This window comes from Lipotes vexillifer, unplaced genomic scaffold (genome assembly GCF_000442215.2).
Source record: "Lipotes vexillifer unplaced genomic scaffold, Lipotes_vexillifer_v1.1 scaffold376, whole genome shotgun sequence".
NCBI classification, from domain to species: domain Eukaryota; kingdom Metazoa; phylum Chordata; class Mammalia; order Artiodactyla; family Lipotidae; genus Lipotes; species Lipotes vexillifer.
Window position 1 is genome coordinate 2,409,476 of NW_006785037.1, and position 25,862 is coordinate 2,435,337.

Sequence of the window (25,862 nt, forward strand, 5' to 3'; positions counted from 1 at the left end):
TTAGAGTCGGGAGAGGCTGGGGATAGAGTCGATGCTGTTAGGCCTTTGCCTCTTTAGCTGTTGGGTTGTTTGCCTGTTTAGCTGTTGGCGTTTTAGCCGTTGGGAGTTATTTCTTTGTTCTTCCCTTATCTTCGGTTCGCATGTTCTCCTGTTGAGGGATACAGTGTTTTGGCAATCCCTTGCTAAAGTTTGGAAAAATGGAACTTGTGTTAAATGAAGACGCGAGCTTTGCAGTCAAATCTAAATCTCTGACTCTTAACAGATGAATAATCCTGCCCAAATTAATTTATTTAAACCCCAGTTCCTTCATCTGTAAAATAAGAGTAATACCTCCTAGAATTGTTGTAAAGATTATAATGAAATAGCATGCATAATTGAAATGACATATGTAAAGTGTTGATTATTATGTCCAGTTTGGGGGTAAATGCACAATACGTTGTTTTTTTGTTTCGTTCTTTAGACCCACCTATAGGATTTGAAAAAAGTACAGATTAGGAATTGGGACCTTTTTAGCTTTCTCCGAGAAAAATGAGGCCTGGTTAGATTTGTGAGGACGCCATTTGAGATACTAAATATTTGAGTCTGTGATTTCAGGGACAACAATGGACACCCAGAAGGACGTTCAACCCCCAAAGCAGCAGCCAATGATATATATCTGTGGAGGTAAGAGTAACACTTACAAAAGTGAGAGTATTTCACCTCAGTTTTTAAAAACATATTGTATTTATCTTTGGCTTAAATGAGTCACCTTTAAAGTTAGAAAGCAGAACAACTTTAACAATCTTAAAAAAAATCCTCTTATTAAGATTTCATTTTCTTTCCTAGGAAAACTGCATTGTCCGCCACTCTTTTTTTCTTTCTCCCTTAATATGTTGGTAATGGCAACATACCCTTGAGATTGAGTATACTGTATTTTAGTGCTTTGGGTGAAAAGTATGGTTAAGATAATTTGCTCGTCTGTAATATTTCTCTTTTAGGCATTGAATAAACATGTTTTGTTTCTAGAATGTCACACAGAAAATGAAATAAAATCAAGGGATCCAATCCGTTGCAGAGAATGTGGATACAGAATAATGTACAAGAAAAGGACTAAAAGACGTATCCTTCTAACTAAGCTTTATGAATATGAGATAAGAGGAAGTGAAAAATAATGCATGGTTTGATAGTCTAAAAGACTAATTTCTGGTAAAAATGGTAACAACTTGGATTACTTACCAAAAAAACAAAAGGCATGATTAGCATTTTCATGGACCAGTACTCCAGTGTATAGTCATATACTAAATAATCTAAATACTAGTTGATTTTGGCTTTCATAAGTGTATTTTTTCAGGGATTCTGTATATCAGTACTCATTCTTGAGCTTCAGTTTGTGGGCAAACTAAATGATACAAGGAGAAGTACAAATATTGAGTTTGTATTCTACCTAATGGAATAAGTGAGGCTTACAAATTAGCTGAAAGACTGAGAGTAAATTTTTATGTAATAACTACCAGAGTTTTTTAGATCACTAAATTATCACTTTTAACACTGCTTTAGTGTTTCTTGGTGCATTGGTCTTTTGTATCATGGGGGTGCTAATAATTAAAATAGTTTATTTTTTTAGTTCATTTCTAATTATAGTAAATAGTGAACTTCATTCTTTTGTGCATTTTAGATTAAATAGCTTATTGCAAAGAGAAAGTGACTTGGAAGTATTAAATTTTTAATATAATTTTGAAGTACTTTTTTTATCCTTAACTCAGTTTTTGTATAGTGGTGGTTTTTGATGCTCGATGAAAGATGAAATACAGAGGAATGTCTTCACTTGGATTTGGATTTGCTATTAATGTTGTCGTATAGCTTTTGATTAGTGTACTTTATGAATACAACTATATACACGATTTCATTTTAAAAACCATATTGTATTTAGGTATCTATTAATAGCTTATATAAAGATATTTTTGTTCAGTTACATGGTTTGTAATTTAATTTTATCGTATATGTAATCTGACACACAATGAAGGTTAAAAGTGCTTCCCCAAACTACACTTTAGTCAAAACCTAGAATCATCTGGGGCCCTTGTTAAAAATGAAGTTTGCTAGGGCCCTTTAAAGGTCTGATTAAGTAAGTTCCTAGGAAACCACTGTTTTACATCACCAATTGTTTGTAAACTCTCCAGCCTCATTTTGTATAGAGTATACCAACACACTTAACTGTCAGTGTGCATACCTCACTTTGAGTTATAATTTATTTGTTAACTTGGCATAGGCCTTTCTGTATTTGTATATAATGCTTGACTGTTTTTTAAATCTTCGGCAAGGGAAAAGAAACTTTAATGGTTGCTTTCTCTAAGGCAAAATCAACCCCAAGTAAAGTGGATGAAGCAGACTATTAAGACAGGTGCAGTTTCCCAGGTGTAATCATTCATTAAGGTAAAAAACTCTGCTTTCAGGATATAGAAAAAATAGGAGTTGGTTTACACTAAATTGGATGAATGTTTAAAGCTTTTGCCTTGATCTTAGGGATATGGATGCTCAGATACTCCATCTGTTCCAGGATTCGATTAGATACATTTCAACTTTGTTAATAGTTTTGTGTGTCTCGCACATTGAAAGTATTAACTGTGCAACTGTGCCGTTTAAAAAAGAAAACAAAACATTGTTTCTACTACCATCCTCAAATATTAAGTTCTGTAAGTTTATTATGTGCTATACAAAGTACTACCATACTCAAGATTTTTAAAGAGTGCTTCTTTGGTCCAGGTTTTCCTGGACTGTGGCTTTCATAATTTTGTAATTCTGCCATGTTCCTTTTTTTTTTTTGTGCTACACGGGCCTTGTCACTGTTGTGGCCTCTCCCGTTGCGGAGCACTGGCTCCGGACACGCAGGCTCAGCGGCCATGGCTCACGGGCCCAGCCACTCCACGGCACATGGGATCTTCCCAGACCGGGGCACAAACCCATGTCCCCTGCATCGGCAGGCAGACTCTCAACCACTGCGCCACCAGGGAAGCCCTGCCATGTTCCTTCTTGAGCTGGTCCTTTTTGTACAAGAGTCCCAATAAATATCTCTTTATGACAGCCTCCTAAACCACAGCTCATTGGGTAATGTTGCTCTTAACTATTCTAGTTTCATCATAGGTCCTTTGTGTATCAGTAGTTTAATTGAATACTGTTATTTGGTTAACTAGACAGTGGTTTAATGGGAAAAGTATTAACCACTGGAACTCAAGACCATCGTTTCAGTTGGTTACCTCTTCGTGTCCCCATCATCTATAAAATGGAAGTAATTTTATCTCTTGTCTACCTGGACAGTTTTAAGAAAAGGTAAAATAGATATAAAATTGCTTTTAAAAGATCCTTTTGAATAGTACTCTATAAATATAAAAATCAGTAAATCTGAGCTTGAAGCTAATACATAACTTGTCCCCTACTAAACTGCTTACCAATGGCTGTAGACACGCAGGTCCATCAAAAATATCAATACATGGAAATTGGTTCAAATCCAGTGCTGCTACTTAATTACTGGCCAGTTTATTTCTTTTGACTTCAGCTTGTCAAAGTCAAGGAATTAATGATAGTTCAGTGCTTTTAGACTCTGAAGCTATCTTCAGAGATTGAAGTTAATGACATTCAAAACTGGTAGATGAAATCATAAATGACCAATTTTAAGAAGATTAAAATATCACATAAAGTGAGAAAGTGTAAACTGAGAACACATAAAAACAATTTGCCTCCTTACATGTACAAATACATGCACATCCATCCACCCTCCACCCTCCACCCTCTGCCCAGACTTAAAAGTTTACTGGGTCTGTTCTGTGGGAACGGACAATATAGGGACGGGGTGGTGGGAAGCCAGTTAGGGGCCACCTGTAAAAGTTCAGGCTAAGAGTAAGGGTGGCTGGGCCAGGATAGGCGTAGAGGGAGTGAGAAGTAGCTGGTTGTGAGATATGTTTTGAAGTTGAATAGGACTTACTTGTGAATTGGTTAGTACTTAGGAGCACAATAAATAGTATGGACTTCGGCAAAAGGCTTTGGGTCCGTATTCCCAGAGTGTCCCTTGTTCTATGCCAGTGACTACCAAGATTCACTTTCTTTATTTGTAAAATGGGCATGAAATCATAGCACCTATGTCAAAGGTTTGCTGCAAGATAAATACTCCATAAAAACTCTTAATCTAATAAATGTTAACTGTTAACACCATTACAGAAAGTATTAGCATTTTCTGCACAGGTGCTTGTATCAGCCTTAGGATTAGTCTCAGTTACTGTGGTCTTGCTGTTTTCCATACTCTTTAGCTTGCTCATTGTAGAGTCCTAACCACTGGACCACTAGGGAATTCCCAGCTTGCTCATTGTAAAATAGAAATTGCACAGCACTGTCTTGCTGAAAATTCTTAGTAGCTTCCCATTTGGATAAAACGAAAACTATTGGGAATAGTGTATTTGGGAATAGTATAGACTCCTTTCCGGCCTCTGTCACCACTTCAACCCACCTCTCAATCTTGGTTTTAAGGAGATGTTTGCAGTTCCTTAAGCAGATAACGGACCTTTTTGCCTGTGCTCCTGCTTTTCTCTCTGCCTGAAATGACCTGTCTTGTGTTCTTCCCCAGTGTCAGAATGTCATCTAGTTTTCTGTATTATTGTGGAGAACTCCAAAACTATTCTTCCTAATGCTTTGTATGTGACCTGTTTTCGCTCTAGAAACTTAGAATTTTCTTTGCCAGTGTCCTGAAATTTTGCAGTTTGTGCCTTGGTGTGGGTCTGTTTTCCTTTGCTGTTTTGGTCACTTGGTGGGTGCTTTCAGTCTGGAAACTCAAGCTCTTCAATTCTGGAAAATTTTCTTGATAACTTCCTACCCTCAGTATTCTCTCTAGATCTTTTAAATCTAATATTAGACCTAACTTTTTCATCTTTTTCGATTTCCTTTTTTTATCTGCTCTGTGAAAGATTTCTTCAACTTTACTTTCTAATGCATCTATTATTGGACGCAATGTCTTTATGAAACGATAGTGGTAATTTTCATTTGCCTGCATAGTCCGTTTCCTTAGAGTTAGTTTTTATCCTGCTTGTTTATTCAGCATAATTGTATATGTACATAACTGTAACTAGAAAAAAACCAAAATGTGCGTGAAAAGAAAATTACAGGGCACGTGGAATTGCAACTCTTATTTCTCGGCTAACGTTCTTCTGTCCGGGTGAAGCTGGGTTTGCAAGGCCAATCAGCCGGATGGCAAAACCGGAAACTAGCCTGTCATCACGCAGAGGCCCTAATCCCCGCCCCCGGCGGTCCGCCGCAAGCCCTCGGGTGCCGGAGTGGGGTGAGTGGGGCGGGGCGGCACGCCCCTCCTTGGTTACGAGCCGCGCGGCTGGTGGTGTGCGGCTGCGGCTTCCGAAAGGCTTCGGGTCTGAACCGGGTGAGTAGCTGCAGACCAGGAGTAAACTACGTCTCTCCATCGCAATCCCTTCCTCTGGGAGCCGGGGTGGAAGACGGACCCGGAGGAGCAAATGCACTACCGGACTGCAGTTGGAGGGATGAACAACCTTGTCGGCCGGGGCAACAACCTGGGGGCCTTCTGTTTCTCGGGGCTGACGGTGGCGGATGTTGGGGCAGAGAGGCAACGCGGAGGTGGTGGTGCGGCGGGGAGGTTCCCAGGCTCTGGCGGCGGCCACCGGTCCTTGTGAACAAAGCAGAGGAATGGGGAGAAGTTTCGTAGAGTCCTCAAGTGCCCCTTGACCGTTGCGGGTTGGCTGTAGAGCTCCCGGATCTCAGGCAGTCCCTGACCCGCGCTGTACATAGAAACCGTTGCTACTGCTGGAGGATGCCGTTTCCTTTCGGTCTCTGGCTGCAGGTGGCGCCCAGCCCTGTGGATGCTGGAAAGAATGTGCCTAGGTGGAAGAAAACCATTTTTCGTGTTACTGGCCCATTGCAGTTTGTGCTGGAGGTATTACTGATATACTGATTAGGAAATATGGGAAATGGATGTGGATTAGGACGGTGGAGAAGAAATTAACGCCAATTAGGACCAAAGGTTTTTCTAATCAGAGAGAAAGAAATTGCAAACAGATGTGGAAGAGTTCTAACTAGAGCAAGCAAAGTATTGTATGCCTTGTTTTTTGGAGTTTGAGAGTTAACGTTTAGTGGTCTTGAGAATGTCTCTCCTACCCACCCCCACCCCTCCAAGTGGTAGTTTTCAAAAAGGATTCTCAGAAACGTTGAAACAGTGTTCAAAATAAAATTCGCTTGATTAGGTAAGAGGTGTCTTTATCATTTCAAATGTTTTTCACCATATTTTATTCAAATCATAAAATCTCAGGGGCTTCAAGATTCCATTGGCAGGCAGATTCTTCACCACCACGCCACCAGGGAAGTCAGTATATAGTAATTTAGCCCCATGAATGTTAACTGTTCTTATCAGGGAGAGAGAGTTTACAATGAGTAGCTTCCTCCTTAGAAGAAATACTCCATCTCCTTTTCTATAGAAGTGAAAAATAAATATTACAGAAGTACCTAGATGGTTACTACTATCCAAATTGAGTATTAATGTATATATTAGATTCATAACTATTTTCCTACACTATATTTCAGCCATGACTGCCAAAGATTATCCATCATTGTGGGGCTTTGGAACAACAAAAACATTTAAAATACCTGTTGAACATTTGGATTTCAAGTATATTGAAAAATGTTCAGATGTTAAACACTTGGAAAAAATTCTTTGTGTGCTCAGGTAAGCGTTTAAAAATCATATCATGTTTCAGTTTGCCAATTTTAATTATATTGTTGACTTCTAAAATTCAAAGCTACATTAGAAATTTTGGAGCAGATTTTCCAATATTGAAATTGTTGTTTTTGTCCATGTTAGGTTCCAAAATAGTGGTTTCAATCCTGTGGTTAGTTTGGCGGGTTCTGGCTAGATCTACTTCCAGCACAAGACTTAGGCTAATTAGTATCCAAGAGGGCATTTTTCTTGCTTCCTGGCACTTTCTAGGAACCGGTAAAGCAGCCGTTAGTAGGCATCTGCTTATGCTGATAAAGTGCTTTGGCACTCTCCCACTTCACACTATCTGCCAGCAAAGGTGGGTGACTCACTGGGAGCCGTCGCATGGGGGATGGGGGGGGGGGACGCCAGAAGTCAGGGAATCAAGGCCTTTTCTGGGTAAGAGCCCTGTGGCTGTGACTGTCAAACTTTAATATTTGCCAAACATGGTGGTTAGAAAATGCAAATTTGAGGGCCCCACTCCTAGAGATTCTGCTTCAGGAAATCATGAGTGGAGCCCAGGAACATGGGTTTTTAACAAGCACACTGGCTGATCAGCATGCGGGTGGTCAAGGGAACTCTACAAGAAACATTGCCCTGTGGCCTACCAACCTGTGCCACCTGTTTGGGGTTTCTTGAGGGTTTTTCATTTGGAGGATCGCCTCATTGCTGCAGAAGCACTTGTGAGCACAAACTGCCCATTTCCGGGACATCAGTAGTAGTCCTTTTGCTCAGCAGTGGTTCTCTCTTTTCTTTCCTCTGATGCCTTTCCTTACTGCTGTGTCCTTTCCTTTTTCTTTCTTTTTTTTTCCTTTTTCTTTCTTATCACCTTTAGCCTCCTGTCCTTCCTAAGCATCCCTGCTTGTCCCCAGCCAGTGTTGATGTAATAGCCTCATCATATCATTGTTTTCCCTCTAGTTTTTCTCAACATACAAGAACGTTTTCATTTTTATTTGATTAAAGACTAAAAGAAAATGCGAAGTTTATGGGATGAAAGAGTTTGAAAGACATTTTATGAATAGTCTAATTAAATTGTATTGTATTGACTTGGGATTATTTTTTTAATTTAATTTGAAAATGGGTTTTATTTTTATTTTTCTAAAACTTTAGAAGTAAACAGATTCACAAGAAACGGGGAAAAGATTGATTTTCCTTAAAAAAAAAAAAAGCAAAAAAAGAACACATGTCTCTGTTTAACTCTCTAAGGAAGGAATTCTGTACCTTGAGTGGTTGAATTTAGAGGTGTGTTGTTCTAAACTGTTCCTCTGCCATTTTCTTCCTATCCCTTTGGGAGGGAAAAATGAGCTAGAACAGTAACTCCTCATTGGAAAGTAAGTCCAAAGTCTCACTCTTTGCCTGTCTCTAATAATGAATTTCCATTTATAAGTTTAAAATTACCTTATATGCAAAATGAACATATGTGTGCTAAAGAGGAGAGAAAATGTTACCTATTCAACTTTTAAAGTGTGTGATGGAAATTGATGTCTTTGGAGCTCCTTTTCTTCCCCCCTTCATCGCAGTACTCCATAGATTAGCATGTGAAAGTGGAGGTTGCTCTAATTGAGGGCGGTGAGGGGAAGGCAGCAGCTCAGGCTTCATCCTCGTTTGGGGCAGACTGTGAGATCTCTGTGGAGCCCCTGGGCTCCATGGAACCCAGCTTGCAAACCACTGGTCTATATGATCTCTAAATGAAGTGGTAACTCTAAAATTCTGAATTTTTTAAAAGGTCTGGTGAGGAAGGATATTATCCTGAACTTACTGAATTTTGTGAAAAGCGCCTTTCAGGCTTGGCTCCTGGAAGTAGAGCTTTGAGGAGAGAGAAACCTGCAGCGACAGCAGCCAGTTTCACAGCAGAAGAATGGGAAAAAATTGACGGTGATATAAAGGTATAGAGTAACATCACTTTTTGTGACATTGTCGTGGATATATATCTACTTTACTTATCTGAAATCCTAGGCTTCCTTTTTTGTCAGTAAAGGGCTTTTAGTAGTAATTACTTAGGTGGTACTGGTTGCTTCTTACACCGAGGAGAATATTGTGAATGTGTGTGTGTGTGTGTGTCTGTGGATTTGTTGGTGGGGGGTGGGGAGGGCATGCTCATGTATTTTATTTTTTGTTTTTTATTTTTTTAACAAATTTATTTATTTGTTTTTGGCTGAGTTGGATCTTTGTTGCTGTGCGCAGGCTTTCTCTAGTTGCGGTGAGCTGGGGCTACTCTTCGTTGCGGTGTGCGAGCTTCTCATTGCAGTGGCTTCTGTTGCGGTGTGGGGACTCTAGGCATGTGGGCTTCAGTAGTTGTGGCACATGGGCTCAGTAGTTGTGGCTCGTGGGCTCTAGAGTGCAGGCTTGGTAGTTGTGGCGCACAGGCTTAGTTGCACCACGGCATGTGGGATCTTCCTGGACCAGGGTTCGAGCCCGTGTCCCCTGCATTGGCAGGCAGATCCTTAACCACTGCGCCACCAGGGAAGCCCTGCACATGTATTTTAAATGACTGAATAATATCCCATCCTATGAAAGGAACATAATTCAGTCAGCATCTATAAATAGTGTTATGTTCATAATTTTTTTGCACCATCCTGGTTGTTTCCTCGGGATAAATTATTAGAATTCAAATTACTTGATCAAAGGATCTAAATATTAAGGCTGTTGAAACACATTTCTATGTTCTCAGGAAGTTGTACCTTTGTACTCTCCCACCAGCAGTGTGTAAGAATGCTCACTTCAGGTACTCTTCACTGGAAACTGTAATCATTTTTTACATTTTAAAGTCAATTAAACAGTTAAAAAATGATAGTACGTAGTGTATTGTTTGTTTACTAGTATCGTTAAATTTTTAAAACTCTGTCACTTGAATTTCGTATTTTGTTAATGACCTGTTTGTGTCTTTACTGATTTCTTTTAATCAGCTTTATTGTTATTATTTACATTCAATAAAAATTAGCTATTTTATAAAACAAACAAATGTATGCAACAAAGCAGAAACAGACTCACAGACATAGAGAACAAAATAGTGTTTACCAGTGGGGAGAGGGAGGAAGGAGGGGCAGGATAGGGGTGAGGGATTAAGAGATACAAACTACTGTGTATAAAATAAATAAGTAACAAGGGTGTACAGCGCAGGGAAACAGAGCCATTCTTTTGTAATAACTTTAAATGGAGTATAATCTATAAAAATATTTAATCACTATGTTGTATACGTGAAACTAACATAATATTGTATATTAACTATACTTCAGTTTTTTAAAAATTAGTGATTTTATGGTAGTTTCACTGAGTTTTGACAAACTGCATTTGCTGTGGAATATTTCCATTATTCCTAAAAGTTTTGTTTTGTCCCTTTGCAGTCAGTGCTGACTCCACATCCTGGCTCCTGGCAACCGCTGAACTGCTTTCTATCATTATAGATTTGCCTTTTCTAGACTTTCATATAAATATAATTATATAGTATATCTTCTTTCATGTCTGGCTTCTTTCACTTAGCATGATGCTTTTGAGATTCATCTATGTTGTTGCATGTGTCCACAGTTCATTCCTTTTAATTGCTGAGTAGTAGTGAATTGTATGGATATCTCAGTTTAACCATTTACCCATTGATGAACAAATGCCAAAATGTTTTCCAAAGTGGCAATCAATCCTGCCAATAATGGATAAAAGTTCCAGTTGCTCTATATTGTGGTCCATACTTAGTATTGTCAGTTTTGTTAATTTTAGCTATTCTATTAGGTATATAGTGGTATCTCATTGTGGTTTTCATTTGTGTTTCTCTAATAACTAATGATGTTGAATGTCTTTTCATGTACTTACTTGTCATCCCTATATCTTCTTTTGTAGTGTGTCTTTAAATCCTTTGCCCATTTAAAAAATACAGATTTTTTGTGTTCTTATTGAGTTGTAAAATACATGTCTTTCATGTATTTTACACACAAAGATACATCTTTGCAAATATTTTCTGATATTGTGTGGCTTGCCTTTTTATTTTTTTAACAGTACCTTTGAAAGAGCAAAAGTTTTTACTTTTGATGAAACTGATTTTTCTTTTTATAGTTTGTGCTTTTGTGTCCTATTAAGAAATTTTTGTCTAATTCAAGATCCCTAAATTTTCTCCTGTGATTCTTCTAGAAAGTTTATAGTTTTAGCTCTTAAATATACGTCTAAGATCTGTTTCATTTTTTAGACACACACACAAATATATACATACACACACATACATATATTTGTACATACTAATATGGATATCCAAAAGTTCAAGTGTCATTTAATGAAAGATTATCCTTTCCTCATTGAAATTCTTGGTACCATTGTCAAAAATCAACTGACCATGTATAAGTCTATTTCTGAACTCTCTCTATTCTGTTCATCAATCTAAATGTCTGTCTTTACACCAGTACTCCATTGTCTTGATTACAGTAAGTCTATTTCTTAATTTTAATTTCATCAATATATTGGAGTATAGTTGATTTACAGTGTTGTGTTAGTTTCAGATGTACAGCAAAGTGCTTCAGTTATACATTTTTATATATATTCTTTTTCAGATTCTTTTCCCATATATGCACTAAGTCTTGAAATCAGATAGTGCAAGTCCTCCAACTCTGTTCTTCATTTTCAGAGTTGTTTTGGGTGTTCCGGGTCCTTTGCCAATTTCATTTTTAACCTCTTTATTGGGGTAAAATTGCTTTACAATGGTATGTTAGTTTCTGCTTTGTAACAAAGTGAATCAGTTATACATATACATATGTTCCTATGTCTCTTCCCTCTTGCATCTCCCTCCCTCCCACCCTCCCTATCCCACCCCTCCAGGCGGTCACAAAGCACCAAGCTGATATCCCTGTGCTATGCGGCTGCTTCCCACTAGCTATCTGCCTTATGTTTAGTAGTGTATACATGTCCATGCCTCTCTCTCGCTTTGTCACAGCTCACCCTTCCGCCTCCCCGTATCCTCAAGTCCGTTCTCTGGTAGGTCTGTGTCTTTATACCTGTCTTACCCCTAGGTTCTTCATGACATTTTTTTTCCTTAAATTTCATATATATGTGTTAGCATACGGTATTTGTCTTTCTCTTTCTGACTTACTTCACTCTGTATGACAGACTCTAGGTCCATCCACCTCACTACAAATATCTCAATTTCGTTTCTTTTTATGGCTGAGCAATATTCCATTGTATATATGTGCCACATCTTCTTTATCCATTCATCCGATGATGGACACTTAGGTTGCTTCCATCTCCAGGCTATGTAAATAGAGCTGCAGTGAACATTTTGGTACATGACTCTTTTTGAATTATGGTTTTCTCAGGATATATGCCCAGTAGTGGGATTGCTGGGTTGTATGGTAGTTCTATTTGTAGTTTTTTAAGGAACCTCCATACTGTTCTCCATAGTGGCTGTACCAATTCACATTCCCACCAGCAGTGCAAGAGTGTTCCCTTTTCTCCACACCCTCTCCAGCATTTATTGTTTCTAGATTTTTTGATGATGAGGGCATGCTCATGTATTTTATTTTTTGTTTTTTATTTTTTTAACAAATTTATTTATTTGTTTTTGGCTGAGTTGGATCTTTGTTGCTGTGCGCAGGCTTTCTCTAGTTGCGGTGAGCTGGGGCTACTCTTCGTTGCGGTGTGCGAGCTTCTCATTGCAGTGGCTTCTGTTGCGGTGTGGGGACTCTAGGCATGTGGGCTTCAGTAGTTGTGGCACATGGGCTCAGTAGTTGTGGCTCGTGGGCTCTAGAGTGCAGGCTTGGTAGTTGTGGCGCACAGGCTTAGTTGCACCACGGCATGTGGGATCTTCCTGGACCAGGGTTCGAGCCCGTGTCCCCTGCATTGGCAGGCAGATCCTTAACCACTGCGCCACCAGGGAAGCCCTGCACATGTATTTTAAATGACTGAATAATATCCCATCCTATGAAAGGAACATAATTCAGTCAGCATCTATAAATAGTGTTATGTTCATAATTTTTTTGCACCATCCTGGTTGTTTCCTCGGGATAAATTATTAGAATTCAAATTACTTGATCAAAGGATCTAAATATTAAGGCTGTTGAAACACATTTCTATGTTCTCAGGAAGTTGTACCTTTGTACTCTCCCACCAGCAGTGTGTAAGAATGCTCACTTCAGGTACTCTTCACTGGAAACTGTAATCATTTTTTACATTTTAAAGTCAATTAAACAGTTAAAAAATGATAGTACGTAGTGTATTGTTTGTTTACTAGTATCGTTAAATTTTTAAAACTCTGTCACTTGAATTTCGTATTTTGTTAATGACCTGTTTGTGTCTTTACTGATTTCTTTTAATCAGCTTTATTGTTATTATTTACATTCAATAAAAATTAGCTATTTTATAAAACAAACAAATGTATGCAACAAAGCAGAAACAGACTCACAGACATAGAGAACAAAATAGTGTTTACCAGTGGGGAGAGGGAGGAAGGAGGGGCAGGATAGGGGTGAGGGATTAAGAGATACAAACTACTGTGTATAAAATAAATAAGTAACAAGGGTGTACAGCGCAGGGAAACAGAGCCATTCTTTTGTAATAACTTTAAATGGAGTATAATCTATAAAAATATTTAATCACTATGTTGTATACGTGAAACTAACATAATATTGTATATTAACTATACTTCAGTTTTTTAAAAATTAGTGATTTTATGGTAGTTTCACTGAGTTTTGACAAACTGCATTTGCTGTGGAATATTTCCATTATTCCTAAAAGTTTTGTTTTGTCCCTTTGCAGTCAGTGCTGACTCCACATCCTGGCTCCTGGCAACCGCTGAACTGCTTTCTATCATTATAGATTTGCCTTTTCTAGACTTTCATATAAATATAATTATATAGTATATCTTCTTTCATGTCTGGCTTCTTTCACTTAGCATGATGCTTTTGAGATTCATCTATGTTGTTGCATGTGTCCACAGTTCATTCCTTTTAATTGCTGAGTAGTAGTGAATTGTATGGATATCTCAGTTTAACCATTTACCCATTGATGAACAAATGCCAAAATGTTTTCCAAAGTGGCAATCAATCCTGCCAATAATGGATAAAAGTTCCAGTTGCTCTATATTGTGGTCCATACTTAGTATTGTCAGTTTTGTTAATTTTAGCTATTCTATTAGGTATATAGTGGTATCTCATTGTGGTTTTCATTTGTGTTTCTCTAATAACTAATGATGTTGAATGTCTTTTCATGTACTTACTTGTCATCCCTATATCTTCTTTTGTAGTGTGTCTTTAAATCCTTTGCCCATTTAAAAAATACAGATTTTTTGTGTTCTTATTGAGTTGTAAAATACATGTCTTTCATGTATTTTACACACAAAGATACATCTTTGCAAATATTTTCTGATATTGTGTGGCTTGCCTTTTTATTTTTTTAACAGTACCTTTGAAAGAGCAAAAGTTTTTACTTTTGATGAAACTGATTTTTCTTTTTATAGTTTGTGCTTTTGTGTCCTATTAAGAAATTTTTGTCTAATTCAAGATCCCTAAATTTTCTCCTGTGATTCTTCTAGAAAGTTTATAGTTTTAGCTCTTAAATATACGTCTAAGATCTGTTTCATTTTTTAGACACACACACAAATATATACATACACACACATACATATATTTGTACATACTAATATGGATATCCAAAAGTTCAAGTGTCATTTAATGAAAGATTATCCTTTCCTCATTGAAATTCTTGGTACCATTGTCAAAAATCAACTGACCATGTATAAGTCTATTTCTGAACTCTCTCTATTCTGTTCATCAATCTAAATGTCTGTCTTTACACCAGTACTCCATTGTCTTGATTACAGTAAGTCTATTTCTTAATTTTAATTTCATCAATATATTGGAGTATAGTTGATTTACAGTGTTGTGTTAGTTTCAGATGTACAGCAAAGTGCTTCAGTTATACATTTTTATATATATTCTTTTTCAGATTCTTTTCCCATATATGCACTAAGTCTTGAAATCAGATAGTGCAAGTCCTCCAACTCTGTTCTTCATTTTCAGAGTTGTTTTGGGTGTTCCGGGTCCTTTGCCAATTTCATTTTTAACCTCTTTATTGGGGTAAAATTGCTTTACAATGGTATGTTAGTTTCTGCTTTGTAACAAAGTGAATCAGTTATACATATACATATGTTCCTATGTCTCTTCCCTCTTGCATCTCCCTCCCTCCCACCCTCCCTATCCCACCCCTCCAGGCGGTCACAAAGCACCAAGCTGATATCCCTGTGCTATGCGGCTGCTTCCCACTAGCTATCTGCCTTATGTTTAGTAGTGTATACATGTCCATGCCTCTCTCTCGCTTTGTCACAGCTCACCCTTCCGCCTCCCCGTATCCTCAAGTCCGTTCTCTGGTAGGTCTGTGTCTTTATACCTGTCTTACCCCTAGGTTCTTCATGACATTTTTTTTCCTTAAATTTCATATATATGTGTTAGCATACGGTATTTGTCTTTCTCTTTCTGACTTACTTCACTCTGTATGACAGACTCTAGGTCCATCCACCTCACTACAAATATCTCAATTTCGTTTCTTTTTATGGCTGAGCAATATTCCATTGTATATATGTGCCACATCTTCTTTATCCATTCATCCGATGATGGACACTTAGGTTGCTTCCATCTCCAGGCTATTGTAAATAGAGCTGCAATGAACATTTTGGTACATGACTCTTTCTGAATTCTGGTTTCCTCAGGGTATATACCTAGTAGTGGGATTGCTGGGTCATATGGTAGTTCTATTTGTAGTTTTTTAAGGAACCTCCATACTGTTCTCCATAGTGGCTGAACCAATTCACATTCCCACCAGCAGTGCAAGAGTGTTCCCTTTTCTCCACACCCTCTCCAGCATTTATTGTTTCTAGATTTTTTGATGATGGCCATTCTGACTGGTGTGAGATGATATCTCATTGTAGTTTTGATTTGCATTTCTCTAATGATTAATGATGTTGAGCATTCTTTCATGTGTTTGTTGGCAGTCTGTATATCTTCTTTGGAGAAATGTCTATTTAGGTCTTCTGCCCATTTTTGGATTGGGTTGTTTGTTTTTTTGTTATTGAGCTGCATGAGCTGCTTGTAAATTTTGGAGATTAATCCTTTGTCAGTTGCTTCATTTGCAAATATTTTCTCCCATTCTGAGGGTTGTCTTTTGGTCTTGTTTATGGTTTCCTTTGCTGTGCAAAAGCTTTGAAGTTTCATTAGGTCCCATTTGTTTATTTTTGTTTTTATTTCCATTTCTCTAGGAGGTGGGTCAAAAAGGATCTTGCTGTGATTTATGTCATAGAGTGTTCTGCCTATGTTTTCCTCTAAGAGTTTGATAGTTTCTGGCCTTACATTTAGGTCTTTAATCCATTTTGAGCTTATTTTTGTGTATGGTGTTAGGGAGTGATCTAATCTCATACTTTTACATGTACCTGTCCAGTTTTCCCAGCACCACTTATTGAAGAGGCTGTCCTTTCTCCACTGTACATTCCTGCCTCCTTTATCAAAGATATGGTGACCATATGTGTGTGGGTTTATCTCTGGGCTTTCTATCCTGTTCCATTGATCTATCTTTCTGTTTTTGTGCCAGTACCATACTGTCATGATTACTGTACCTTTGTAGTGTAGTCTAAAGTCAGGGAGCCTGGTTCCTCCAGCTCCATTTTTCGTTCTCAAGATTGCTTTGGCTATTCGGGGTCTTTTGTGTTTCCATACAAATTGTGAAATTTTTTGTTCTACTTCTGTGAAAAATGCCAGTGGTAGTTTGATAGGGATTGCATTGAATCTGTAGATTGCTTTGGGTAGTAGAGTCATTTTCACAATGTTGATTCTTCCAACCCAAGAACATGGTATATCTCTCCGTCTATTTGTATCATCTTTAATTTCTTTCATCAGTATCTTATAATTTTCTGCATACAGGTCTTTTGTCTCCTTGGGTAGGTTTATTCCTAGATATTTTATTCTTTTTGTTGCAGTGATAAATGGGAGTGTTTTCTTGATTTCACTTTCAGGTTTTTCATCATTAGTGTATAGGAATGCCAGAGATTTCTGTGCATTAATTTTGTATCCTGCAACTTTACCAGATTCATTGATTAGCTCTAGTAGTTTTCTGATAGCATCTTTAGGATTCTCTATATATAGTATCAAGTCATCTGCAAACAGTGACAGCTTTACTTCTTCTTTTCTGATTTGGATTCCTTTTATTTCCTTTTCTTCTCTGATTGCTGTGGCTAAAACTTCCAAAACTATGTTGAATAAGAGTGGTGAGAGTGGGCAATCTTGTCTTGTTCCTGATCTTAGTGGAAATGCTTTCAGTTTTTCACAATTGAGGATGATGTTGGCTGTGCTTTTGTCATATATGGCCTTTATTATGTTGAGGAAAGTTCCATCTATGTCTACTTTCTGCAGGGTTTTTATCATAAATGGGTGCTGAATTTTGTCAAAAGCTTTTTTTGCAAGTATTGAGATGATCATATGGTTTTTCTCCTTTAATTTGTTAATACGGTTATTCACATTGATTGATTTGTGTATACTGAAGAATCCTTGCATTCCTGAAATAAACCCCACTTGATCATGGTGTATGATCCTTTTAATGTGCTGTTGGATTCTGTTTGCTAGTATTTTGTTGAGGATTTTTGCATCTATGTTCATCAGTGATATTGGCCTGTAGTTTTCTTTCTTTGTGACATCCTTGTCTGGTTTTGGTATCAAGGTGATGGTGGCCTCGTAGAATGAGTTTGGATGTGTTGCTCCCTCTGCTATATTTTGCAAGAGTTTGAGAAGTATAGGTGTTAGCTCTTCTATAAATGTTTGATAGAATTCGCCTGTGAAGCCATCTGATCCTGGCCTTTTGTTTGTTGGAAGATTTTTGATCACAGTCTCAGTTTCAGTGCATGTGATTGGTCTGTTTATATCTTCTGTTTCTTTCTGGTTTAGTCTCAAAGGGTTGTGCTTTTCTAAGAAATTGTCCATTTCTTCCAGTTTGTCCGTTTTATTGGCATAGAGCTGCTTGTAGTAATCTCTCATGATCTTTTGTATTTCTGCCGTGTCAGTTGTTACTTCTCCTTTTTCATTTCTGATTCTATTGATTTGAGTCTTCTCCCTTATTTTCTTGATGAGTCTGGCTAATGGTTTATCAATTTTGTTAATCTTCTCAAAGAACCAGCTTTTAGTTTTATTGATCTTTGCTATTGTTTCCTTCATTTCTTTTTCATTTATTTCTGATCTGATTTTTATGATTTCTTTCCTTCTGCTAACTCTGGGGTTTTTTTGTTCTTCTTTCTCTAATTGTTTCAGGTGCAAGTTTAGGTTGTTTATTCGAGATGTTTCCTGTTTCTTAAGGTGGGCTTGTATTGCTATAAACTTCCCTCTTAGTACCGCTTTTGCTGCATCCCATAGGTTTTGGGTCGTCGTGTCTCCATTGTCATTTGTTTCTAGGTATTTTTTGATTTCCTCTTTGATTTCTTCAGTGATCACTTCGTTATTAAGTAGTGTATTGTTTAGCCTCCATGTGTTTGTATTTTTTACAGATCTTTTCCTGTAATTGATATCTAGTCTCATAGCGTTGTGGTCGGAAAAGATACTTGATACAATATCAGTTTTCTTAAATTAACCAAGACTTGATTTGTGACCCAGGATATGATCTATCCTGGAGAATGTTCCATGAGCACTTGAGGAAAATGTGTATTCTGTTGTTTTTGGATGGAGTGTCCTATAAATATCAATTAAGTCCATCTTGTTTAATGTATTTCATTTAAAGCTTGTGTTTCCTTATTTATTTTCATTTTGGGTGATCTGTTCATTGGTGAAAGTGGTCTGTTAAAGTCCCCTACTATGAATGTGTTACTGTCGATTTCCCCTTTTATGCCTGTTAGTATTTGCCTTATGTATTGAGGTGCTCCTATGTTGGGTGCATAAATATTTACAGTTGTTATATTTTCTTGCATCGATCCCTTGATCATTATGTAGTGTCCTTCTTTGTCCCTTGTAATAGTCTTTATTTTCAAATCTATTTTGTCTGATATGAGAATTGCTGCTCCAGCTTTCTTTGGTTTCCATTTGCATGGAATATCTTTTTCTATCCCCTTACTTTCAGTCTGTATGTGTCCCTAGGTCTGAAGTGGGTCTCTTGTAGACAGCATATATATGGGTCTTGTTTTTGTATCCATTCAGCCAATCTGTGTCTTTTGGTGGGAGCATTTAGTCCATTTACATTTAAGGTAATTATCGATATGTATGTTCCTATTCCCATTTTCTAAATTGTTTTGGGTTCGTTATTATAGGACTTTTCCTTCTCTTGTGTTTTTGTCTAGAGAAGTTCCTTTAGCATTTGTTGTAAAGCTGGTTTGGTGGTGCTGAACTCTCTCAGCTTTTGCTTGTCTGTAAAGGTTTTAATTTCTCCATCAAATCTGAATGAGATCCTTGCTGGGTAGAGTAATCTTGGTTGCAGGTTTTTCTCCTTCATCACTTTCAGTATGTCCTGCCACTCCCTTCTGGCTTGTAGAGTTTCTGCTGAGAGATCAGCTGTTAACCTTATGGGGATTCCCTTGTGTGTTATTTGTTGTTTTTCCCTTGCTGCTTTTAATATGCTTTCTTTGTATTTAGTTTTTATTTTTAACAGTTTGATTAATATGTGTCTTGGCATATTTCTCCTTGGATTTATCCTGTATGGGACTCCCTGTTCTTCCTGGACTTAACTATTTCCTTTCCCATATTAGGGAAGTTTTCAACTATAATCTCTTCAAATATTTTCTCAGTCCCTTTCTTTTTCTCTTCTTCTTCTAGAACCCCTATAATTCGAATGTTGGTGCGTTTAATGCTGTCCCAGAAGTCTCTGAGACTGTCCTGTTTTTTTTATTCTTTTTTCTTTATTCTGCTCTGCAGTAGTTATTTCCAGTATTTTATCTTCCAGGTCACTTATCCGTTCTTCTGTCTCAGTTATTCTTCTATTGATCCCATTTAGAGTATTTTTCATTTCATTTACTATGTTGTTCATCATTGTTTGTTTCATCTTTAGTTCTTCTAGGTCCTTGTTAAATGTTTCTTGCATTTTGTCTATTCTATATCCAAGGTTTTGGATCATGTTTACTCTCATTATTCTGAATTCTTTTTCAGGTAGACTGCCTATTTCCTCTTCGTTTGTTAGGTCTGGTGGGTTTTTATCTTGCTCCTTCATCTGCGGTGTGTCTTTCTGTCTTCTTATTTTGCTTATCTTACTGTGTTTGGGGTCTCCTTTTTGCAGGCTGTAGGTTCGTAGTTCTCATTGTTTTTGGTGTCTGTCCCCAGTGGCTAAGGTTGGTTCAGTGGGTTGTGTAGGCTTCCTGGTGGCGGGGACTAGTGCCTGTGTTCTGTTGGATGAGGCTGTGTCTTGTCTCTCTGGTGGGCAGGTCCATGTCTGGTGGTGTGTTTTGGGGTGTCTGTGGACTTACTATGATTTTAGACAGCCTCTCTGCTAATGGGTGGGGTTGTGTTCCTGTTTTGCTAGTTGTTTGGCATAGGGTGTCCAGCCCTGTAGCTTCCTGGTCGTTGAGTGAAGTTGGGTGCTGGCGTTGAGATGGAGATCTCTGGGAGGTTTTCGCCATTTGATGTTATGTGGAGCTGGGAGGTCTCTTGTTGCCCAGTGTCCTGAAGTTGGCTCTCCCACCTCAGAGGCACAGCACTGACTCCTGGCTGCAGCACCAAGAACCTTTCCTCCACACGGCTTCCGTGCCACGCTAGTCTCGAAGCTTCCGCCACTGCTCCTCAGGCTGGGTCCCCGTGGGAGCTGCTTGCCAGTTTCTACAAAATAGCTTGCTTGTATTTGAGTTGGGATTGTGTTGAATTTGTGGATCAATTTTGGAAGAATTGATATCTTAACAATATTGAGATTTCTGATCCATGAACATATATTTTTTCTGTTCATATAGGTCTTTAATGAAGCAGTGTTTCATAATTTTCAGTGTATACTTCTTGCTTATTTTAAATGACATTTATTTCTAAGTAATATATTTTATGCTACTGTAAAAGTTAATGTTTTTTAATTTAAATTTTTTTGCTCATTTTCTTCAGTTATGAAATTTTATTGGGTTATATAAAATTTATCATCTTAACCACTTTTTTTTTTTTTTGCGGTACGTGGGCCTCTCACTGTTGTGGCTCTCCCGTTGCCGAGCACAGGCTCTGGACATGCAGGCTCAGCGGCCATGGCTCACGGGCCCAGCCGCTCCGTAGCATGTGGGATCTTCCCGGACCGGGGCACGAACCTGTGTTCCCTGCATCGGCAGGCAGACTCTCAACCACTGAGCCACCAGGGAAGCCCTTTAATTTGTTTTTATATGTGGTGGTAGAGAATGTTCTAACTTCATTTTTTTACATGTGGCTGTCCAGTTTTCCCAGCACCACTTATTGAAGAGTCTGTCTTTTCTCCATTGTATATTCTTGCCTCCTTTGTCATAGATTAATGACCATAGGTGTGTGGGTTTATTTCTCGGCTCTCTGTCCTGTTCCATTGATCTATAGTTCTGTTTTTTGTGCCAGTACCATACTGTTTTGATTATTGTAGCTTTATAGTCTAGTCTGAAGTCAGGATGCCTGATTCCTCTAGCTTCATTTTTCTTTCTCAAGATTGCTTTTCGCTCTTTGGGGTCTTTTGTGTTTCCATATAAATGTAAAAATTTTTGTTTTAGTTCTGTGAAAAATGCCATTGGTAATTTGATAGGGATTGCATTGAATCTGTAAATTGCCTTGGGTAATATAGTCATTTTGAAAATATTGATTCTTCTAATCCAAGAACATGGTATATCTTTCTATCTCTTTGTGTCATCATCGATTTCTTTCATCAGCGTCTTATAGATTTTGGAGTACAGAGCATTTGCCTCCTTGGATAGGTTTATTCCTAGGTATTTTATTCTTTTTTATGTGATGATAAATGGGATTGTTTCCTTAATTTTTCTTCTGATCTTTTGTTGTTAATGTATAGAAATGCAACGGATTTCTCTGTGTTAATTTTGTATCCTGCGACTTTACCAGATTCATCGATGAGATTTAATAGTTTTCCGGTAGCATCTTTAGGATCTTCTGTGTATAATAAGTATCATGTCATCTGCAAATTGTGACAGTTTAACAACTTCTTTTCCAGTTTGGATGCCTTTTAATCCTTTTTCTTCTCTGATTGCTGTGGCTAGGACTTCAAAAACTTTGTTGAATAAAAGTGGCGAGATTGGACATCCTTGTCTTGTTCCTGTTCACCATTGAGTATGATGTTAGCTGTGAGTTTGTCATTTATGGCCTTTGTTATGTGGAGGTATGTTCCCTCTTTGCCCATTTTCTGGAGACTTTTTATCATAAATGGATGTTGAATTTTATCAAAAGCTTTTTCTGCATCTATTGACCATTCTACTTTCTGTTTCTTTGAGTTTGGCTAATCTAGATACCTCACATCAGTAGAATTTTAATTCCAATTTCTACTTGTACATTGCAAGCTTACAGTTATCTAAAATTGGGCTTTTTATATTGACTGTGTATCCTGTGTCTTGTTTAATTCAAAGTAACACATTCGTTCTAGTAGCTTTTTTTGTAGATTCCTTGGATTTTCTTTATGGAAGATTATGGCATCTGTGAATATTGAAAGATTTTCTTTTCTTCCGTACTGGCTGCCTTTTATTCCTTTTACTTGCCTTATTCCATTGGCTTGGACCTCTAGTACAATGTTGAAATGAGAGCAGATATCTTTGTCTTGTTCCCAATCTTAGGTGAAATCATCTAGCCTTTCATTATGTTACTTTTAGATTTGTATAGATGTCCTATATCAGGTTGAGGAAGTTCCCTTCTGTTCCATGTTTGATGGATGGAGAATTTTTATCATGAATGGATATTGAATTTTGTGAAATGCTTTTCCTGCATTTATTGAGATGAACATATGGTTTTCTTAGTAGTCTGTTAATGAGGTAGTTTATGTACCCTGTTTTTGAATGTTATAATAACCTTGCATCCCAGGATAAACCCTACTCATCATGATGTATCTTTTTCATATGGATTGGATTGCTAAAATTTTGTCAAGGACTTTTTGTGTCTGGATCATGAGAGGTATTGGTCTGTAGTTTTCTTGTAATGTCATTGTCTGGTTTTTTAGCAGGGTACTGTTGACCTCATAGTGAGTTGGAAAGTATTCTGTCTTCTTCTGTTTCCTAGAAAAGCTTGTGTATAATATTATTTCTTCCTTAAATGTTTTCTAGAATTTACCATTGATGCCATCTGGGCCTCAAGTTTTCTTTATTGATAAGGTTTTAACTATTAATTCAGTTTCTTTAGTAGACTCAGGGCTATTCGGGTTATCTTCAGAGCTTTCTCTCTGTCCATCTCTCTCCTCTCAGAAATCTTGCCTCCTCAATTCTTGCAATCTTGGTCTCCCCAAAGTCTGACCTCCGTTCTTCTAAATTACTTGAGACCTAAGACTGTTTCTTTTCTCTATGCTGTAGCCTGGAAACACTAGGCAGTCAGTTTGGAGCAAATGTAGGGTTTACCTCATTTGTTTTCCTTCTTTCAAGAATTATTGTCCCATGCTACCTGTTGTCCAGTGTCTGAAAACTATTGTTTCATATATCGGGTTTTCTAAAGTTTAGGCAGGAGGGTAAATCTAGTCCCTGTTACTTTGTCAGAGCTAGAAGCTTCTTTATTGACTTTTCTATTGATATGTTTATTTATTTGTAAGAGTTCTTTCCTACATATTTTAATTTTTCCCTCAATTTGTTAATTTGCCTTGTAAGTTTTGTGTGTGATGTTTATTTATTTTTATGTAACCACACCTCTTGATTTTATCCTTTATGATCTTTACATTTGTTTTATACTTAGGAAGACTGTCTCCACCAGATACATATTTACCTGTATCGTCTCATAGTTCCTTTGTGGTTTCATTTTGCTTAAGAAATATATATATTTTTAAACAGACTCTGGAAAAACAAATTTTTTTGGTTTTACTTTATTTTATTCAGTGTATTTTTTTCTGAGGTAAATCATACACTTGAAAACAATTTTGAGTTATGTGTATTCTCTAACTCAGAATGCTAATTTTTAAAAACTTTCAGCTTTCTCATTTTGTCATTTTATTGACTTGAGTTTGAAAATTTGGTAATTAATCTACAGGTTAAAATAGCAGTTCTTGTCCAGCGTTCTTTGGCTTTATTTTCTGAGGGGTAAACAGCCGTTTTAGTTGCAGGGCCTGCTTTTCCCCCAGCTGTGTGTTCTTTCTCGGTCAGTTCTTAAGTTAGTTTCCTTCTCATCTCCCTTCCTTCATACTTTTCTTGCCACTTCTCTCTCGTTCCCATTCTCTCTCTCCCTTTCCTCCTCTATAATCCTTCCTCTCTCCTTTTTACCTTTCTTCCCTTGTTTTTCTTTTTCTCTTCTTGTTTCTACTGTTTGCCTCTTTTTCATCCTCCCTGCCTCTTATATGGGTAGGACAGTTAATATAGTTTATCCTAGCCCCTATTTGAAGAGTGTCTGACAAATATTAGACCCTCACTATATACCTGCTGAATAATAAATAATAGAATTTCACAGATAATAAGGAAATATCTTACTCAATTTTTCTGGCCTCTGTGACGATTCAGTTTAATAAACATTATTGTGAACCTAGTATATGCCAGACACTGTGCTAGGTTTTTTTTGTGTTTTTTGTTTGTTTTAAGTATTTCATCTTTTCTTGTATCTAAGTTAAGTTTTTCAGGGAATTTGTTTATTTTATCTAACTTGCCAAGTTATTGGTATAAATTTGTCTGAAACATCCCCTTATTTTTTTTAATATCTGTAGAATTATTAGTGATGTACCTCTTTTATCCCTGATACTGGTAATTTGTATTTTTTCCTTTCACTTTCTTTTGACTAGTCATGCTAAGTGTTTGTCAGTTGTATTAATTTATTTCCAGAAAAACTAGTTTTGGACTTCCCTGGTGGCGCAGTGGTTGAGAGTCCACCTGCTGATGAAGGGGACACGGGTTCGTGCCCCGGTCCGGGAGGATCCCACCTGCCACTGGGTGGCTGGGCCTGTGAGCCATGGCCACTGGGCCTGCGCGTCCGGAGCCTGTGCTCCGCAACAGGAGAGGCCACAACAGTGAGAGGCCCACTTACCACAAAAAAACAAAAAACAAAACAAAAAAACTAGTTTTGAATGTTGATTTTATTTTTCTATTATCTGTTTTACAGATTCCTACTTTTATTTTTTAATATTTTTATTTCCTTCTACCTACTTTGGCTTTAATGTGTTTTCTCATTAGTTTTTTAAGGTAGAAGCTTAAATAACTGGGTCTTAAGCCTTTCTTCTTGTTTAAAGTTGTATATTTCCCTCTAATACTTTATCTGAATTCTACAAATTATATGTCATGTTTTCATGATCACTTGGTTCAAATTATTTTCCAGTTTCCCATCTGATTTCCTTTTTTAACCCATGATCTCTTTATAAGTGTATTGTTTAATTTCCAATTACTTGGGGATAATCTAAATACTTATTATTACTGAATTCTAGTTTAGGTCTGTTGTGGTCAGATACCATACTTTGTATAATTTCACCCCTATCAAATTTATTGAGACTTTTTTTGGCGTATGTTCCATGTGCTCTTGAAAATAACATAGAAGTCTTTAATATTGATTAGGTCAAGTTGGTTAATGTTCACATCTGCTATAACATTACTGATTCTCTTTTTGTCCACGTTTTCCCTGTGTCCGTTCTACTGTTAATCAAATAGATTCATTTTGGATACTGAGTTTTTCATTTTCAGGATTTCCATTAAATCTTTTTAAAGTTTCCATTCTTCTCCCAAAGTTCTCAATTGTTCATGCATGTTGTCCACCCTCCTCACATATTTACTGTAGCTGTTTTTAAGTCCCTATTTGTTACTTCCAACATCTGTCCACTCTATGAGTCTGCTTCTGTTGACTGTGGGTAATGTTTTTCTGCTTCTTTGTCTTTCTTGTTATTTGTATATTTTATACTGATCACTGTATATAAAAAAAATCAGTGGAGGGCTTCCCTGGTGGCGCAGTGGTTGAGAGTCTGTATGCTGATACCGGGGACACAGGTTCGTGCCCCGGTCCGGGAGGATCCTATATGCTGCAGAACGGCTGGGCCCGTGAGCCGTGGCCGCTGAGCCTGCGCGTTCAGAGCCTGTGCTCCTCAACGGGAGAGGCCA

General features: G+C 37.5%; 1 protein-coding gene and 1 long non-coding RNA gene across 2 annotated transcripts; both read left to right on the forward strand.

Moving 5' to 3' along the window:
- Positions 1–602: 602 nt before the first annotated feature.
- Positions 603–1,772, forward strand: LOC103074417 (uncharacterized). The gene is made up of 3 exons (XR_457017.1): positions 603–663; positions 1,006–1,098; positions 1,754–1,772. It is a non-coding gene; the product is annotated as an uncharacterized LOC103074417 (long non-coding RNA).
- Positions 1,773–6,572: 4,800 nt separating this feature from the next.
- LOC103076554 (sperm-associated antigen 1-like) lies at positions 6,573–8,628 on the forward strand (the record flags this gene model as incomplete). Its single annotated transcript, XM_007457174.1, has 2 exons — positions 6,573–6,712; positions 8,469–8,628. Coding segments are annotated over exons 1-2 (300 nt in total), but the record flags the coding sequence as incomplete, so codon positions are not given.
- Between the last annotated feature and the right edge of the window lie 17,234 nt (positions 8,629–25,862).